We start from the raw sequence: 18,711 nt of genomic DNA, 5'->3' as shown, positions 1-18,711 counted from the left end.
TTATGATTCTGAGCTCCAAATCTCTTTTATTTATTGTCTATCACCATGAGAAATCAATCAGATCACAATTCATAAAAACAGACAAGGAAACTGCAATATGCAGAGCATCTTTTCTTTACTAAGTGAGCTTATATAACACAATTCTAAGGTCCTAAAAAATATTTTTCAAATAAAATAAAATTCATTACTTGGGGTTTTACATTTTATCTATTCCTATAGCACTTCAATGCTTCTCTAAGAGCGGAGCAAAAAGTAGAATAGCTCTTTTGAACATAAAATATTTGGGTTTAAAAAAGGCATAAATATTACCTACTGAACAAAGCAGCCAGACAAAAGAAAAGAAAAAGGACATCTGTTTATTCTTTCTACAGATCTGAATATTTTTGTAAAACAGAGTTAAGCATTATATTCAAAACCACAGAATAAGCCTCTGAGATACAAGTGGATTTTCTTAGTTTAATGGCTGGTTCCAGATCTATTGGATTTTATTTCTTACTATATTCCATAGAATGGATCATGGCAAGAAGTGAGGGAAATATAAAAAATATGTATGAAGTGGTATTTCCATCAGATAAACTACTCAAAAGAAGATAAAATTCTTATTGCCTATATCCTAAATGCCCAAGACAATGTGTGTATACATACTCTCAAATATATACAGATATGTCTACATTCTGTGTATATGTACACACATCTATGTTTGACTGCAGAAATTATGGAGCCAGAAATCCAATTCCAACCATGGCATTGTGTCTAATCTCACTGTGCTTCTTCCTGTGCCAGCCTCGTTTACATAGAAGTGTACATGTATTCCTTGACAAGTAGCAATGCTTTGAAGATTGAGCTGTTGAAGTGTTTTACATGTCCTTTTTCCAGTCAAATTAATTCTAATTAGTGAATGCTAATAGATTGTAGTAATGTATTCACTTTTTGTTCACAGGGAAGAAGCAAGACGGTGGCTACAATTCTGTATACTTGTTTTAATTATCCCAGACACTCAGAATTTTTCCTCCCCCAGTATTTCTGGGGAAAGAAAAAACTCCAAAACTCAGAACACGACAACTGGCAATTTCATTTTGGGGTGAGGAATCTACTGTTCAGTGTTTTTTCTCCACACTTTATGTATTAAATACTTTACTGATGAAATAATGCAAATCTAGGATACAATTTTATTTTAGATTTCCTTTTCAATTGATAACAATTTGATAGTCTGTGGTCCTGGTCATGCTGTTATTTTTGGTCAACTCCTCCTTTGGTTTACCATATGGATAACAAATTGTTTCAAAGCCAAAACCTCATTGTTTTTTAGTTGCTATCTAGAGTGTCCCATTGTCTAAAACAAATTGGCTTTCTGGTAATCACATGGTGGTTATATCACAAGTATGTCTGGTATGTTTCCTGTTTTGGGTTTGCATATTAAAGTGAAAAAAATTCTTAGAAGCCTGTGGTGAATTGGGAGAGGCTGAATTGGAAGCTTTATTACAATTCAATATTTTTTCTGACAAAGGCATAGGTAGAGAAGAAATTGGCATTAAGCATAAAAACAGAAATGAAGGGCTTCAGAGGAGTCTCACTGCACCAAAAAAAGTACCATCTCCATCCAAGGATATTTTAGCCCTTCTTCGTGGTATTGTAAGTTGAAGCTCATCCCCTTCTTCTAATTTTGCAATGCCTGGCAAAAGATTTGGAATATTTTCAAGTTAATATCTCAAATACACTACTTTATAAATGGTACTCAAAAGTCATTATGTGTCATCTTCCAAATGTAAGCACAGCTTGTTACTTGTGATGAGTGTTTTATCTTTAGGTACAATCTTAGAGTTTACAGCCTATCCAAAGCTGACACTTAACATCTTCTGTGAAGATGGACTTAATTTCCACACTGCACTCGGCATAGCACAGTTCACTTCAGCAAATGCAGCAAAAGTTTCTAACAGTGGTGTACCCAGGTTCCTCATGCTGTGGTGGTGAGACAGTCAAAATCAGCATTGAGTACTACTGGCCCCAGACTACTCTGTTCCCACACTTCTGGAGGAGGTCTTATGAGCTTTACCAACATAAAGAAGTTAACACACATCAGCTGATCCACTGCAACTGCAGAGCAAAAAAGTTTGCCTCCTGCCAGACACACATCAGCTGATATGATAACCAAGAGCATGTTGCCTTCGAGGTGCAGCTGTTGAGCTGAGAACACATCTAATACCTGCTGTGACACAGCCCAACAGCATGAGAGAGAGCAGGCAGAACTTTTTTTTCCAGGTGAAAACAGAACAGTGGGAATTTGGGAAGCAGGAATTGTGAAGTGGCAAGACAGAGATCCTAGTTAGGAAAGGGGTGCAGTAATACAAAGGTAAAATCAGAATATAGACGAAATTGAAGGTGGTTATGTTGCCAGTATGTGTGACTGAAGGGGCAAAAAAATCAAAGGAAATGTTTGGACAGCCTCAATTGCCAGGACAAAGTAGTTAGTTAGTTAGTTGGTTAGTTAGTTAGTTAGTTAGTTAGTTAGTTAGTTAGTTAGTTAGTTAGTTAGTTGGAATTATTTTTATTGGGAAAAAAATAGCTGCCTGCACCATCCCATTTGTTTAATGTCATTACTTGCTGACAGTCAACTCAATCCCTCAGTATTACCCACTTTTTATAAGGCATTGAAAAAAAAAAAATCTTGCTGGAAAATAACCAAAGAGAAAACCCTCAAATCCACCATTAAGGTGGAAAGACAGACAGATAAGAGATGATATGTGGGGTTTTATAGGCCTTAACACTAATTCCTTAAATGCTACTGCAGGAATAGACCCTTATATTGACCATGGAGCCTGCTGGACTTGCATTAAATATTTTAATTTGTCTTTCATGTGATGTCTCTAATTTGTGCAGTCATAAAGACCAGCTTATAGGAATTAACTGGTCCTCATCAAACCAAAGACTAAAAATCCAGTGGCCTTTATAAGAAGTAGAAATATCACAGTAAGGTATGTAAGTATTGGATGGCTAAAATCCATACATGACATTTCAAAGGAGAATATATCACTTTAATATTTTCTAGGGATGACTAAATGTGGAATTCAACTCCTAAGTAAAACTGAGTTCTTCAATGAGGACAGTAGGTATTCCTCTTGCCTGCCTCAGGCATGTAACTGAAAGCACCAAAATGTCTAACCAAATTACAGAGGCAATGGAGAGAGCAAACTTGTTCAGATCACCAAGCTAGATGCATAATCTCCAATTGCTGAGACTTCATATAAAAGTGTTCTTCCTGAAGGTATTCTGTAATTTTTCAGTTAGCCAGATCCATGAATGCAGACCCTGTTCTTCATGACTGCTACACTACAATTGCCCAGCACTACAGATTCTATTTGATACAGCTTATTTGCAAACAAAGAAAAGGAAAATGCAGATATTTACCAGCAGTATAGCAAGAATTATTTGGATAAGACTGTGGCATATTTTGGATGCAGCGAAACAATGTCACCAAGCTGAGATCATCACCAAACACATGAGCCTTCTTCCTCTGTATTAGGTGTCCCATAGCAAATGTTGTATCTGTATATAAAACCTATAGAAAGAAGAGGTGAAAACTTTAAACTTATTGTATGGAGGCATTAAAAAATCCTTACAAAAGTCAGGTGCTGAATGAATTGAGCTTTCTCACCTGGCCATATATGAAAAAATAACCTGTTTCTTTGATCACTATTTTATTTCCTTGTTCTTCCAGAGCTGTTCCACGTTTGAAGCTCAGGAGCCAAGGGACAATGCTTGAGTCATCTAAAAGACAAAATTATTTTGGGTATTTGGAAATGTTATTTTCTTCATTTTCACCTGCCGAAAAATAACAAAGGCTGTCTTCTAGACAGAACTTCCATTCTCCCTAGATGGATCTCCCCACTGGAAAGATGATATTTGCAAGAGCCATCCAAATACAGGGACCTCCCAGATGCAGGGACCAACCTCCTTGGGTTTTTTTGTTTGTTTGGTTGCTGTTGTTGTTGTTTTTTAATTTTTTTTTTCAAATTTGCTGTTAAAACTCAGTTACTGCTTTGAAGTTAGGTAAAATTTGTTGAAACAGTTATCCCATGGAATAGTTAACTATAAATCATGGCACATATTCTTACCTTTCTGTTGGATATCACTTTTGCTGTCAGCAATCAGTTGCAAGCAGGCCTGCAGCACTGCAAAGTGAAAGCATTTTGAAATCAAAGAAACATAGGTCAGTAATAGAATAAGCTTATGAAACTACTTTAAGGAAAAAAAAAAAAGAGTCATGGAAGAAATCTCTCAGTCTCACCACTTATTTTAAACCAGAACATATTAGTTTTAACACAGATTTTACTCATATGTACAAAATGAAAATTCCTGTCACAAGATATACTAGATGACTTTCAGAGAGTCAAGTGAGAGGCCTCAGGAAGCAGCACAAGTAACACTTGCTTGTTTTCATATCTGGCCCTTATACAATTATGTAGCAGTTTGTCAAATGAGCTAGAAATCATTAGGTCAATTAGGCTTATTAATTTTCTTAGAAGAAGCTTGAATAAAGCCCCAACCCCATCAATAGACAGCAGATTTTCTAAATATGTTTGACATATCATTTAGAGAAATTACTTTCTATTTATAGTTGCTGTAAAATATTAGTCACACATACTTCCATAATAAATTCTCAAAGGCCATATATACATACTTTCAATATGTTTTCAGATACCTACACTAGATCAACCTATAGTAAGAGGGAAAATAGAGAGAGTTAGCAAATTATTCCACCCTTAGCAAATTAATGCTCACATAACAAATAACTTGGTATGTGTCAAAATGCATTGCTCAGAACTGTAAAGATTGGTGACACTAATGACAAATTAGGTATTTGTTCAGAAAAAAATACTGCAGAACGTTAAAACATAAATTTGCAAGTGAAACAGAGATCTTGCAAAAAAAACCTGCTAAGCATAAGTGTCAGGCAACAGGATAAAAGGAAAAAAAAACCTGCATTTGCTTGGAGCGGATTTTAATAGAAACATCTGGTTCTCATGCCACTTTGAAGGACGGAAAACCAAGTAGTAATACTTACTGCACACAACAAAGACCAAATGAATTTATTAAAAGTCAAGAGAAGAAAATTCTGCCATGGATTGCTCCAGTTTGTTTGCCACTTTTCAAGCAAGAAGGCTGTGGATTAGATTTGGCCACACAGATTTTGCTATTACGGGGAATGCCATGGATACGTGGGGTCCGTTTCTGCACCTGTCAGTGGTACCCACACAGGCAGCCAAGTGTCCAGTGACACAAACCTCTTTCTGCACAGCAGGTAGCCAGAGGATTTGGGTGGAAAGGAGTCTCTTTATGTTTCTAAGTCTCCTTTATAAGGGGTCCTTCTTGAAAACAGCTTGAGAGGGCTGGATGCTCACCAGCACTCAGCAGTGCCAACTGGCAGCACAGAAGGATTCAAGTGCACATCTGGGAATGCACCAATTCCAGAATGATCACACAATCTGCAAGCCCTCATGGTAATAGGAATTCTATCATCCAAACTCCTGTCTCCTACACTGAAATGTGTCCTTGAGTCTTATCAATACACATCAGTGATGTGCTACAATTTATAGATTTTTCAAACCAAGAATTTAAAGGCATCTGAAATATCTACCTTCTGGTAATAAATAAAAAAAACTAAAGCCAACACAAAATTAATAAAGGTATTATACTTCATACATTTTTCTATCACACTTGTGAGCAAAATAATTTTCTGGATAATAAACTTCTAAATAAAATTAAAATGCAATTTTATGGAGACACACAACACAGCACATCAGGCAATTAATTTCACAAGTTATTAATTCATTTTGGAAAAAAATGCCTTCCTAGTGAATGGAATTTTGTGGTCACCTAGTATTTCAGTAAGCTAAAACAAAATTTTAATTCTTGCAGCTATGGCTGCTTTAGCAACTCTTGTTAAACTTGCTCTGCAAACTTGGTGGGCATTCTTCAAACTATCCTGATTCTCAGTTTGCAAGTGTGGATTTCTGTTTCAGCTGGTTGCAGCCCTGGAATTCTAGTCAGCATTGCTGAGAACTGTTCACAGTAATTAAAATCTGCAAGGTCAGTACAGTTTAAGATCATCTCCATCTTTTGAAAAAAACCACACCAACTCTACTTCATTTTACAGACATCAGATATGCACTTAATCTCTAAAAAAATATCTGTCTCTTTTCTTTTAATATATGCAGAGAGGAACAAGCCCCCACAGAATATAGTAAGCTTGATTTTGGAGAAAATGCATGCAATAGTGTCCTTCATGACAATAGAAACTAGCCATGATGAATAGAAACAATGGCCATTTTGCCCAAAGCTACAAAAGACAATATCTAAAAGAGTGCTTGAAGGATTGAACAACATGCTTCAAAAATATGTTCAGAAGACAAAGTTGACACATAACTATTCCTAGTATATACAAGTACTTTGACTTCAGTGGAACTATTTACATGTCTAAAATTAAGTAATTCATTGAAAAAAAAATCCAAGTAAACACTACTACTAAGAAGGAGAAGATAGGAATATACAAAGTACATTTTCTGCGTAAATTTACAGGAATTTTCAGTAAAAAGTAAATGTTGTTAAAAAACATCAGCAATTCTATTCCAAGAAGAACCCTAATCTTAAGTACAATATCAAGAATACATGCATTACAAAATACACATTGAAAAGTTGCTATTTAATGTCTTTTATCCCAGTGTGAATGAAACCTGAGCAACATCTTTGTACTCTAAAGAATTTTTGATTAATAATGAAAGCAAAATACAGGATTAATACACTACATCTTGAAAATGTGTAAAAATATCTAGACTGAGTGTCACCATGAGATCTATCTTTATAAAAGTGTCTCTAGAATAACAAAGCATGCCCCATCCTCTTGTGACTTTGTACAATAGCTTTGCTTTGATGAACATTCTTTTTCTCAGCTGATCTTAATTGCTCTGCTGGCTGTGGGTTGGCAGAAGCTCATTTCAGAGTCTGTCTTATTCCATGGACAGCAGATCCAATACTGAAGATGTTAGACAGTCCAGATGCCTTTATAAACCCCAGCCAGCTCATGCAATGATGTGTTCTCTACTGGTTGAGCAATGTAGTCACAATTTTAAAAAAACTCTACTATCTTTTGCTGAAGGACAGCAATCTAGATTTCTGCATATCTCCATGATTTAAGAACTAATATTGGTAAAATAAAATTTTCCCTCACATGCAAACTTTGTTATTTTTAAAATTGCATAATAATTTTAGTATTTTGCAATATCACTTCATGATCAATCCAAACAAAATTTCAAGTTTAATATCTGTGAGCTCATGTATAAAATTTAAAGTTTTGATATCTGAGGTCTGAGACATCTGTGCCCATTTTTGCTGAAATAAAACCTAGGAAAAACCCTAACCCTGAAAATAAAAACCAAACCCAGACCTCCTTATATAGGTTCCTTTTTTGTCTAGATTTGTTCTCTGTAGGCTTACCAAAGCACATTTAAACAGCAGACAATTTAATTTATAAGTGACAAGCATTTTCTGGAAGCATTTGCAGTTTTTCTTCCCTTAACTTCTTGATTTCTCATCACAAGAGATGTCCTAGTTTTTGCTTGTGCATTTTTATGAACTGGTTTTCATGAACTCTATCACAGAAGAAACCAGGACAACTGGTCAATCTGGTGCTTTTTAATAGAGGTGTCTTTATATGGCATTAATTATGGATTCAGTCTGTCCCTGCATTATAAAGCCTTGATCATAGTTGCATGTATGACTAAGATCTAACAAACATCTTCAAAGAATTAGTAGCATTATTTTGGCCTTCACAGAATTGCCAATAACATACTAAATTTAGAAAAACAAGGTAATTGTTTACTAGGAATTAATACTTCTATTATACAGTATATAGCAGAATGTTAGGTTTAAAACTTAGAACCTATTTGGTGTAGTTTTGACTGTACAGTGTTCTACATAACACACAGCACTGATTTATTCACTCATTCATTCACTGCAATTCTTCATGTAAAATTGCAGGAATTGCATTAAGTACTTTTCTATCCTTTTTCATAAAGGGGTCTATTTCCTTTTGAGTTAGACTGTTAGCCAAAACAAATAAGGGTAACATTTATTTTTAAGAAGTAGGCCTTTCTTTTTCCTTTTTAATTTGATTGTAATTTTTATTTCATATTTTACCTCTTCAAACAATAAAATATGAAGTACTGTGAATATTTGGTAAGGGAATTTTATATGTAGCATTTGTTTAAGCTAGTAAAAAAAACTTATGTCTCAATTCAAAGATCACAAAAGCCAAGTACCACTTGTAAAACCTCTTGCCATCCCTCTGTCACAGATACCTAAAGTACAACATACACAGTCAAAACACTTCCATCCAACAAATGTACCAATTTTCCAGTACAGCAATTTTTTCTAGAGCAAAGGCAAAATTCTAACACCATGCTTGGAAGGTAATAGTTACTTCCCATGGACACGACTGCTATTGGAGTAGAACCTGAAAATTGCTAGTAAAAAACAAATTGCCAAATCACATTCCAGGCGACCCTGCCTCATTGATTTGTGGAATTACATAGAATTGCTCCTCAGCTCCTTCATACATGCAAGGAGTTGGGCAGCCTCAGTACACCAAAGTCTGGGTTCAGACTGGAGTCCATGGGGGCTCCAGTCTGAACCCAGCATTTGGGCTTACAGAAGGCCTGATTCTCACCTCCCTAGGTCATGGGAATCAGATTCCCACAATAATGATCAGAATGAGGCACTGAAAGAGTGTGAAAATGAAACCTGACGTTCGTACTTTGGCTTAGGCAATGGGACCTAAATCTTGTTCCTATGCTTAAGGACACATGCAGCTTAGGAAGAAACACACAGGCAATGCAGTCAATAACTGTGAATAGAATATAAAATTCAGGAGAGGTCTTTTGTTATGCACCAATTTTCCTCCACAGATGAAATTTGCAAAGAGAAAGACAAAAAGAAAAAGTACATCTGTTGTAACGTGTCCCGATATGACATTTGCCAGAGGCGTACGTTTCAAAATCACCCATTACCTCCTACTCACTGCATCAACAGCTCTGGTTCTGACTGCTGACTGTGCAGCTTTATTTGGAATTGATGCTTGAAACACTTCTCTTCAACCTACCCAAGCTGGAAATTTTTGCAAGACACCAAATGTGCAACTACTGATGACTAATAGTTTTATGCATTAGCACAGACAAATGTAAACCCCTCGAAAAAAGAAACAACATTGTGTTAAATCCGCTTTCATTCAATTGTCCTTTTAATTAAAATGCTTATTTGTGCCCACTTGTATGCATTAAAATGAAAATGCAGTATACTTAAGAAAAGCTGTAGTGGGTCTAAAGAAAGAATGATGGGGCATCCTTTCCTGAAATTTGAGGATTAAAGTCTAAAAACCCCAGAACTAAACAATAACTCTATTTATAAACAAGATATTAGTTCTATATTTTACTTCTGCTCTCTGTAGAAGCACAAGAGAAGCAATTGGATACCAGTGATGTTTCCAAATATTAGTTTTCTAAGGAAATATCCAGTGATGTTTCCAAATCTTAACTTTCTAAGGAATTCATACATATAAAAGTAAAATGATGGGTCAACAATTAATTGTGAAATCAGACTCTACTTTGAGACCTTGCTGAAGCAAACAGAAGAAAAGCAAGAACAGGCCCCTCACTCAATATCCCGTTTTATTTGTCATGATAACAGAATGAGTGCCACACATCTGCAGGACAATTTGGAGACTGATGGGATTCTGGAAATCATGTATGAATGTCAAAAGATCAAAATGAAGGGCCTGAAATTCTGTGTACATAACCAAGTAGTAGACTGGATTCAGCACCATGAACAACACCATGTTCTTCTATTTAACTCACTCTGCTAAAACAAAATTTAACATTGACTAATAGGTTCATGGTCATCAGTGCAATCTGATCTGAGAAAATATAATATGCTACTAAACTCTGAAAAGCTAAATTGTTTGTAATTAGAGCAGGTAGAAAGCTAATTCTAACAGACAACCTGTAATATAAATGCAAGATTTGCAATTGACTTTTTTCTTTTTTATATACAAAAATATGAGCTTCATGATAGAAAATATTTTTGTACTAGGTCAACTTATGTAGCTTTTCCCTTTTAAATGAATGTTCATAGTCTGTGTTTTCTTTCATCCATCCTAAACAACTTTAAAGGCAGCTGTGCCTTAAAAAAAAAAAAAAGAAGTTAATTGAAATTTTATGTGGTAAATTACGGGTAAACAGGTATAATCAGAGGTGGCTACATGATGAGAAGAATCAAAAGGCTACTGAAAGCACAGCTGAGGAGCCCCAAACCCTGCTCACCTCAAATGGCAATAAGACTAAAGATGAAAGCTATTGTGCAGAAAACTGGATCACCTGCAGAGTATTGATGCTCATTCATTTAAAATAGACATCTCCTTATTTTTTATGGTATTTGTACTTCAGATCACTTGTTTTTATTTGGGAGTTCCTAGGGTGGGGAGGGCAGGGGAGCTCTGTGGTTCCTGTGGTAAGAAACAGGCTCCAAGAAATACAATTTAAGCAATCATGACCTCAGTCCTGTTTGCGAAATCTTTCTTAGCCAAGATCCTGAATCAAAGACTGAAATAGAAATAGAATAAATCTCATATAAACCTATGGATTTTAAGTGATGTCCTAAATGAATGGTTTTTTTTTTTTTTTTTTGAATATTGGAAGTAAGTGGAGTGATTAAAGTCTAGAACTTTAATTTCATTTAGCTTACTGAAGCTCAAGTGAAATACATTTCATGTTAGTGGCTCACTGAGAAACATATATTATGCAAAGCTGCATTTAGTCTTTACCTATAATTTACTCCATTTCAACTTTTCTAAATAGTTTAAGATATCAGTTAAAATAATATAAAAGTATACATAAGAAGAGTGAACTGATTTAGCAACTCAGGAATATTCTAGTTACTCAGTGCAATTAGAGTATATGTGCAAACTGGTATAATAAAATTCTGCATTTCATCTTATAAGACCTCATTGTGTTTGGAAAAATAATGCAATATAGGAATTTTATCCCCAAAGGAAAAAAAAATATATCCCATTAATATGTTAGCTTTATAATAAACATCAGAGGTCTTTTATGGAGCACAGTCTTCAGTGTTCTTTGCAGAATCTTTTAAAAAGGAGAACCATGACCAAAATACTCTTACTGCATAGGCATTCCTTTATTAATTTTACTATTTATTGATAGGTTGTTTTAATGTAGAAATGATGCTAAACGTCTGAATTCCTTGTATTCTGCCTCTTTTGTCAGGTACAAGCCAGCCTTTCTTCTTAAAAGCTCCTATTTCCTTAAAGTTCTTATTACTTCTCTCTTTTTGTGTGAGCATGTTTCCCAGAAAAGTGAATTGGCATTTTTATTAATAGATTTCCCTCCCTGCTTTGATCAGAGAGAATTGAACAGTTAAAAATCTGAATGATTTGAAGTTGCCTTTCTCAACTCTAACACATCACGCAGATTTGGGATCTAACATTCAAAGTTTAGCCTGCAGATAGCATAAATATCTGGTACCTTAAACAGCATGTCCCTACTCATGACAGGGTTGTTGGACTACATGGCCTTTAAAGATCCCTTCAAAACCAAAACATTCTGTGATTTAATATTCTGTCCTTTAAGAGAAATGCCTATGGTTAACACCATTCATCCACCAATAATTTTGAAAACCAGAATAGGCTCTGGGAGCACGAATCAACTGACAGGAGAAAGAAAACACAAATCAAACACTCCAGCATTTCTCTAGACAGTATCCAACAGCAGCATCCCAACCCACTTCATCAGCTGATATTTACCTTTTTCTTCTGTGTTGTCAACAGACCGCCTGCCCCTGTTTCTACTCCCATTCCAGATTTCCTTTTGGAAGCTCTCAGCTGTGCCAGTACCAGCAAGCCTGCTCTCCTAACAAGGAGAAGCAACAGTCAGCGAGAGCAGCCCCACATTGGTCCATGCCCTGCAAGTCAAAACCCACCCCTCCAGCTTACCTGCCTGGAGGCAGCTGCAGACACTTGCAGGAAGGAAGAAACAGGGCTACCTGCTTTGTTTTCATCAGGGGACACGAGGGGTTGGTCTAGCGGAGACCTTGCCTGGATGCTGTAGATCAGCTCGCTGCGCAGAGCTTCTAGCTCTGTTTTCAGGATGATAACATGGTAAAGAGACACTGCTGCAAGACAAGAGGACAGGAGCATTGCAAGCCACAGGAATGTGACAGGAAAAAGTCCCGTGGCGCCTGAAACAGCACCAGGAGGGGCAGAGGGAGAGGAGGCGGTATCCTTCTGTTGGATGACGTGCACACAGTCCACGGATTTCATCGCTGCTCTTTCCTTACTAAAGCCAGAGGGAGAGTTCAGCTGTCCCCTTCCGAGGTGCAATCCATGTTACCAGTTGCTCTCTGAAACTAAGGGCATCCAGAATAAGTGAACAAAACGCCCAGATCATTTCCTGTCATATGAAGCTGTTGATAGCACCATTAGACTTAATGTACAGAGTGAACATCTAAGATTCTGTCTTCCCTTTGTTTCCACCTCTCTGTGCTGCATTTTGGAGATGAATACTTTCTCACAAGCTACCTTCCTCCTTTCACTTTCCACCAGTTATTTATGTGGCAGCTTGCTATAGCCATTTCCCATAATCTTTAAATTCAGGCACAGCCAATACCACCGGTGACTTTGAGCCTTATCTAGAAGTGCAGAAACCATGTAAAGTTTCCTGGCAGAAACCATGTAAAGTTTCCTGGCAGAATTTCATCCAGTGGTATTTAAAAGACATACACGTACGACAGGCATGTACCTCTGTGTGTGCAGGCATATAGATGTACTCTGTATATACATTATATCTTTTCAATTAACATGTTTATATTCATATCTAAAGTGCCAATCTCCCTACAGAGGAGACAAATTATTAAAAATAATTTTTTGTCCTTTTCTAAAAACAATAATGGAAAACATTCCCAGGTATGAGTCACAAATTACAGGTTCCTCAGTTGTATGAAGATGCTAATTCTGCAGTTCAGTTCATCAAACTCACTTGAAAAGGGATGACATTTTATTAAACTTTTCTAAAAAGAAATACAGTCTCTCTAAAGAACTCAAGAACCTGCACTAATGCAAAAGGGAACGTGAAGAAGCGCAGAGAGGAAATTTGGTGGGGTGGAACCAGAAGTGGTGAAAACTAGGGGATGAAAAGAATGAGAGAGGGGGAAATAAGAACAGGCTAAAAGGGCAAATATTTATTTAGAGAATTTAAAATTAAACACAACCCAAAACTTTAAACATGCATGCTGGCAACACTCAGGTGAATCCTGAGTTTGTAAGTCTTTTCATCTTAAAACTCTATATTAGGAATTTCTTTCTTCTCTGTAACAGAAAGGATAGCGAGAAATCTCACATATGTTCATGTGATTTTTTTACTATCTTCTGACACAAAAATTCAACTTTTACCCCTTTGTTAAAAGTTCCCGTGGCCTGGGGCAGAAGAAAAATTATAAACAGTATCACAATATGGCTAAAATCAATGGGTCAACCCCTCTTAACATGTAAGTAAACTTTATCTTTGCAAAAGAGAAAACTTTACAGGTCAGTCCAAGCACTGTGTAATAAATCCTTATGACAACACCTAACAGAGCAGCTCAGATCAAATTAATTCTGCTGGGAAGGAGAAGGAAGAAGGAACAGCAATAGAGTGACAGCTTCCGTAGCCTCTCCCTCTTCTGCTTCCTAAGGCCACGAGAAATTTAATGTGATTATAAGCTTTATCCTCTTCCGCTGTGGTGCAAGGCGCTCTTTTCTTTATTTTGCCACCTCTTGCAACCACACACATCCTGCACAGATAAGTAAATCTGTCCCTAAATGCAAAGGAAAAAATACATATCCTGTATCTTGCATCTAGAAGCCACATACATACTGTGAGGAAATTACATAGAAATCAGTGAGGGGTGGAAAAAATAGAATGCCATACCATATCTGTTCCTATTTTAAAGATTAAGTTAAGCTGTATATGGGGCTGCATTTTGAAGTAAATTTAATATGAACTATTGTAGGGTTTTTTAACAGAATAAGCAATTATTGGTACTAAGCAGACATGCATTCAAGTATCCCTAGACATCAGAACATTACCAGCCTAGTACTGACTGTTCCAAAAATAAAAAATAATGTGACTGTTGGAAAAGAAGAGCTATTTTAGAAAATGAAACCGAGTGAGAACACGAAAGTTATAACTAGCTATCCAGGAATACCAAGAAACTATTGGCCTGTGAGGTCTCTGCAGTCATTAATGTATCAGAAAATATCAGACCAGTATATAAATAGCAGTGCTGTAGCCACTTCTAGAGAAAATAGGCTGTTCCCAGCCTCCACAGCCTCTTTAAATGGGGTCATTATTTGGGCTGACAAAGTAATTGTGGTGACATAGAGGACTTCTGTAAGACATCTGGCTCCATCTTGCTCATAATTCTGATCAATGACAATTTCAAAGGGGAGATGAGGAAAATCTCAACAGCCCACAAATGGGAAATTGTTAAATTCAATAAGCATTTGTAGCTAAGCATCAAAGGGATTTCTTTGTTGGTAACCTTCTGTTGTTCTGTAGATTTATAAGGAGTTATGTGGTTTGAAAGAAAGTGTAATTCAGACAACTTTGGTGATGACAGAAACAATAGCTAATGGTATAACAGCTAGTGGAACAATAGCTAATGACAATAAGAGGTCAATCATGAAAATCTGTATGAATTACCTAGAAATATACTTAACTGAACAACTTCTAATATAATCAAATGGAGATTTAGTTAATTGCAGATTATTAATTGCATCAAAGTGAATCACAAAAATTACTTCCAAAAAACCCCCCAAAAATCACCAAACCCAAAAAAAGCCCCCAAACCAAACAAACCCATGTTAGCTGCAGAGCCTAGAACCTGGAGTCAGTGTCTCAATGTTTGCCACTATGTCTTGTCATAACATACTCTCCTTATGATTCCTCTTGCTGGCAGATCTGCAAAGCAAAGCCAGTAAAATTATCACATGCTGCTTCTGCTGTGTTTTAAACTAAGGTGTGACTAAAGAGGACTAAGGACTGCTCAAATCATTAGCAGACATGGGAAGGTGATGATTTCAGCTGAACACAAGCTGTCAGTGGAATATTCTTGTTGAAATAGAGGTATACTATTTGTATATGTATGCTGCAGGGAAACAGCATCGTGCTTTTATATTGGCAAAACCTATTTGCATATAGCTAAGACTGACAAAACTGAACTGTGAAAAAGGTCAAAAATCCAGAATTAATATAATAGACCTAAAGATCTAATCTTAGAAATGGTGTTCAGGTTTTGGCTAGAAGCTTGCTTCTACTGGACAGCTTTCCTAAAAATCCTTTTGCAAACTTTTGTACCTCATCTACAATTTTGGTCTCAAGAAACACATCTCTAGTCAGCAAACCTTAGGAGCTGCCTCAAAACCAGTTCAAAGCAGCATTTTCCAAACTACTGCTACAAAAGAAAATGTCATTAGATTAAACCACAGAAACCTAGCCCTGGCCATCAAACTCTGCAAACAAATAAGAATAAATCCTTATAACAGAGGTATTCTGAAAATATGGTCCTAATTTGCATACAAAGTACATAATCTGTGCATACACCAGTGTCTCCTTAACCCAAAGTATGAGCTATGCTGAACACTCAGATTAACTGACTAAAAAGCCTCTTCAATTTAGCCAAGGAAAACTATTAAGAAATGTCTTGGCTAGTCTAAGAATACTAGTTAACCAAGTCCTTTACTTCCAGGAAGAAGATTAAAAATTTAGGTAAAATTCAAAATAATAAATAAATGTAAATCCAAACCCCAACACATTACCACTGAAGATGCTGAAAGGTGATAATATTTCACTACAAGACAGGAAAATGGGCTCCTGAACCCATTATTAAAAGTTCCTGAACTTAAAATTAAGGCTGTTTAAAACTTCCAAGATGTTACAGCAGAAACAAGCCCTGTAATTTTATTCAGGTAATTAATTTTTTTCCATTATGCAGAGGATCAGATTAAATTATAAAGATGGGTCCAGCTAATCTGAAAATTTATACAAGATCAACATTACATCTGGTGGGGAACCAAGGCAGAGATAGCAACAAATCATACAGGAAATTTGTGGTTTAACCAGAAACTGAATTCTTGATTTCCTGAAATCCAGTTTTGTACTTTAACCACAAAAGCATCTTCTTTGTGGGAGAGGAAAAACCCATAACGAAGTTCAGTGTACAAAAGAGAAGCAGTTGATATGACTGTGAAGGCTTGCATAAAAACCCAATTTACTGAAGAAACATCAAAGTATACTTCAAAACAAATGTTCTGTTTTTAAAAAGGAGGTTGTGCAGATGCTGCAGCCCAGAGATCCAGGCAAGTGTGTCGAAGGCTGCACTAAAAGTACGCCTCCAGTGGCAAGGGTCCAGCTTCACATACTTCTGAAGCAGCCGCAAAATGCTCCCTGCGGTTATTCCAAGAAAGAAACCAAGATATATCGCCTTACCACACAAGACAGTGCAGAGCACAGGAAAGGCTAAGGCTTCATTCTGAAATTTTCCATTTCATTACGAGCCCTTTCTGAAGATGAACAAAACAGGAGGACTATTTTGGGGGAGATCAGATTAAATCGTGTATATAATTTTTTGCTAATGAAGAGATCTGTATTAAGATTATTAAGAGAGAAACCCCTCTCTGAAACAGTACACATTCCCTTCAAGAACACTTAATTAGTTCTTTCATTAACTACAACTACACAGCAGCAAATCCAGGCAAATGGATCCCAAAGGTACTCTATTTCTGGATACTAAACTCCTGTGGCTGTATATCTATCTTACATCTTATTATTCTAACTTCTAGGGAGCTGTTGAATACCTTGCAAGTAAAGGATGTGCTATACAAACAGTTTAAGCCTTATTTGATATATTATCTTGTTAAAAGGAAAACAAAAAATTATATGATTTTTTTCTGAGATGAAAGGGTAATATTTTCTCTTTTCCTCAATATTTCAAAATTGCCGAGGATAACACAAATGTGTCTGCATATTTTAGGTATGCCATCTTTGTTTCATTCCTTGCAATACATTACTTCTCTAGATATCTAGACAATTTGGGTCCAAATGCATACTACACAAAGTAAACCTACCTCTGACTTGCAGCCACTGTCACTTTTTACATGGTTATTGCAGTGCTTTCAAAGAGAAGAGGAACTGACACAGAAAGGAAAAACAATTATTATAGGTGTCTTTCAAAGTATGCAGCAGACCCAGCTGGAAAATAATTTTTAAAACATATAAAATATTAAAAGACAACCCAGGATTTATGTACTGCAGCAGCTTAATGCCAGCCTCCTCCCCTTCCCCTTCCCCCCCCCCGATCATGATGTTACAGCAATTGCTTCTTACTGCCCAGGGAAAAAGGAGCTCTGTCATACAGCTGAAGCCCACTCTTCTTACAGTCTCACCGGCTTTGCTACCCAGCAACATGGAGAACTGCATTTCTCCACCTCTTTGACACTATGCAACTTAACAGATTTTGCACAGATGGGCTGAAAATGCTTTTGTATGATAACAAGATAAACACGGAGCTAAGGCCCTTCATGTGGGAGTGGCCGCTCTGCTGCTGCTACAGTCCGGAGACCTTCAATAGAGGGCACAGGACAAGGATTCAAGTACTTTCAAAATTTCCTTGTAGCTGTATTTGCTACCCTGTCCCTGAGTCCTAGAGGATGGACAGGAAAGGGTTCTCTGCCTGACCTTTCTCTTTGAATTTTTGTAAATAGTTAGCCCACACTAGACGTTAAGTGTAATTCAAACCAGCTGTAGGACTTCCTTTCTTTCTGCCTTCAAGCAGCACAATCAGTTCCTTAGTTACTCGTCAAATAGCAGCAACATCTCTCTGAACTTGGTATGTGAACATACATTTCTGTCAGCCACCTTGCAGATTTGCATTATTCAGCTCATTGCTTCACTTTATTAAATATACATCTCCAGCTGGGAGTGAAATCATGTTCTTTAATACAGTAAAACCAAGTCTGCTCTTAAGCTGCATTGCCTTTCAGAGAAAGAAAAATTGCTGTTTTTCCCAACATACAAGAGTTATTCTGCCCCCATCCAAGCTGAAGCATAACAAATTAATCACATCAATGTTTTCAAAACAAATCCAGAAAATAATCAGTGTATCTTCCTATCTACTTACAGAGACAGAACTTGGTGCAAAATCTAAAATGAAGACCTTGAATAGGGTCCAACAAGAGATTTAAAACCCAGGCATGTTCAATATCTTGGGAGCAAATAATTTTTGCTAAGGCAATGGTTCAGCATTTTCTCAAAACCTTATCTACTTGACCTTTTAGCAGACAGCAAGTCTTTGGTCTAGATTTCATTTCATAGAGTCGTAGAATGGCCTGGGTTGGAAGGGACCTTAAAAATTGCCATGTTCCAACAACTCTGTCATGGCCAGGGACAGCCTCCCACTGGATCAAGTTGCTGAGACCTTCATCCAGCCTGGCCTGGAATACTTCCAGGGATGGGGCACCCACAACTTCTCCATAAAACCTGTTACAGTGCCTCACCACCTTCATAGCAAAGAACTCCTTTCAAATATCTAATCCATACCTGCTCTCTTTCAATT

At 36.7% G+C, this 18,711-nt stretch overlaps 1 protein-coding gene across 8 annotated transcripts; it reads right to left on the bottom strand.

Annotated features, from left to right (window-relative positions):
• Nucleotides 1-340: 340 nt before the first annotated feature.
• Nucleotides 341-17,639, bottom strand: TNFSF13B (TNF superfamily member 13b). Of its 8 annotated transcripts, none has more exons than XM_059839352.1 (9): nt 17,484-17,628; nt 17,225-17,288; nt 14,958-15,059; nt 12,056-12,468; nt 11,867-11,972; nt 4,113-4,169; nt 3,653-3,765; nt 3,406-3,556; nt 341-1,672 (listed from the first exon to the last, which is right to left on the bottom strand). In XM_059839352.1, exons 4-9 carry the CDS (start codon nt 12,380-12,382, stop codon nt 1,560-1,562), a joined length of 867 nt encoding a protein of 288 aa, XP_059695335.1. In that variant the 5' UTR covers nt 12,383-12,468; nt 14,958-15,059; nt 17,225-17,288; nt 17,484-17,628; the 3' UTR covers nt 341-1,559. The 8 variants fall into 8 exon arrangements, with proteins under 8 accessions (XP_059695335.1, XP_059695337.1, XP_059695336.1 ...); XM_059839354.1 differs by having other exon boundaries at nt 14,983-15,059; XM_059839353.1 differs by lacking the exon at nt 17,225-17,288 and having other exon boundaries at nt 17,484-17,631.
• Nucleotides 17,640-18,711: the final 1,072 nt, after the last annotated feature.

Source organism: Haemorhous mexicanus, chromosome 2, assembly GCF_027477595.1.
Source record: "Haemorhous mexicanus isolate bHaeMex1 chromosome 2, bHaeMex1.pri, whole genome shotgun sequence".
NCBI lineage: Eukaryota > Metazoa > Chordata > Aves > Passeriformes > Fringillidae > Haemorhous > Haemorhous mexicanus.
The sequence above is the reverse complement of the archived record's forward strand: the minus strand, read 5'-3'. Positions and strand labels throughout refer to the sequence as shown.

Bases quoted from the DNA above. Each gene is read 5' to 3' on its own strand.
- TNFSF13B (XM_059839351.1), bottom strand. From the start codon at position 12,382: ATGAAATCCGTGGACTGTGTGCACGTCATCCAACAGAAGGATACCGCC. The intron at 3,766-4,112 runs GTAAGAATATGT...TTTGTCTTTTAG, and splicing joins AAGTGATATCCAACAGAAAG to ATGACTCAAGCATTGTCCCT. The intron at 3,557-3,652 runs GTGAGAAAGCTC...TTCTTTCTATAG, and splicing joins ATTTTTTCATATATGGCCAG to GTTTTATATACAGATACAAC.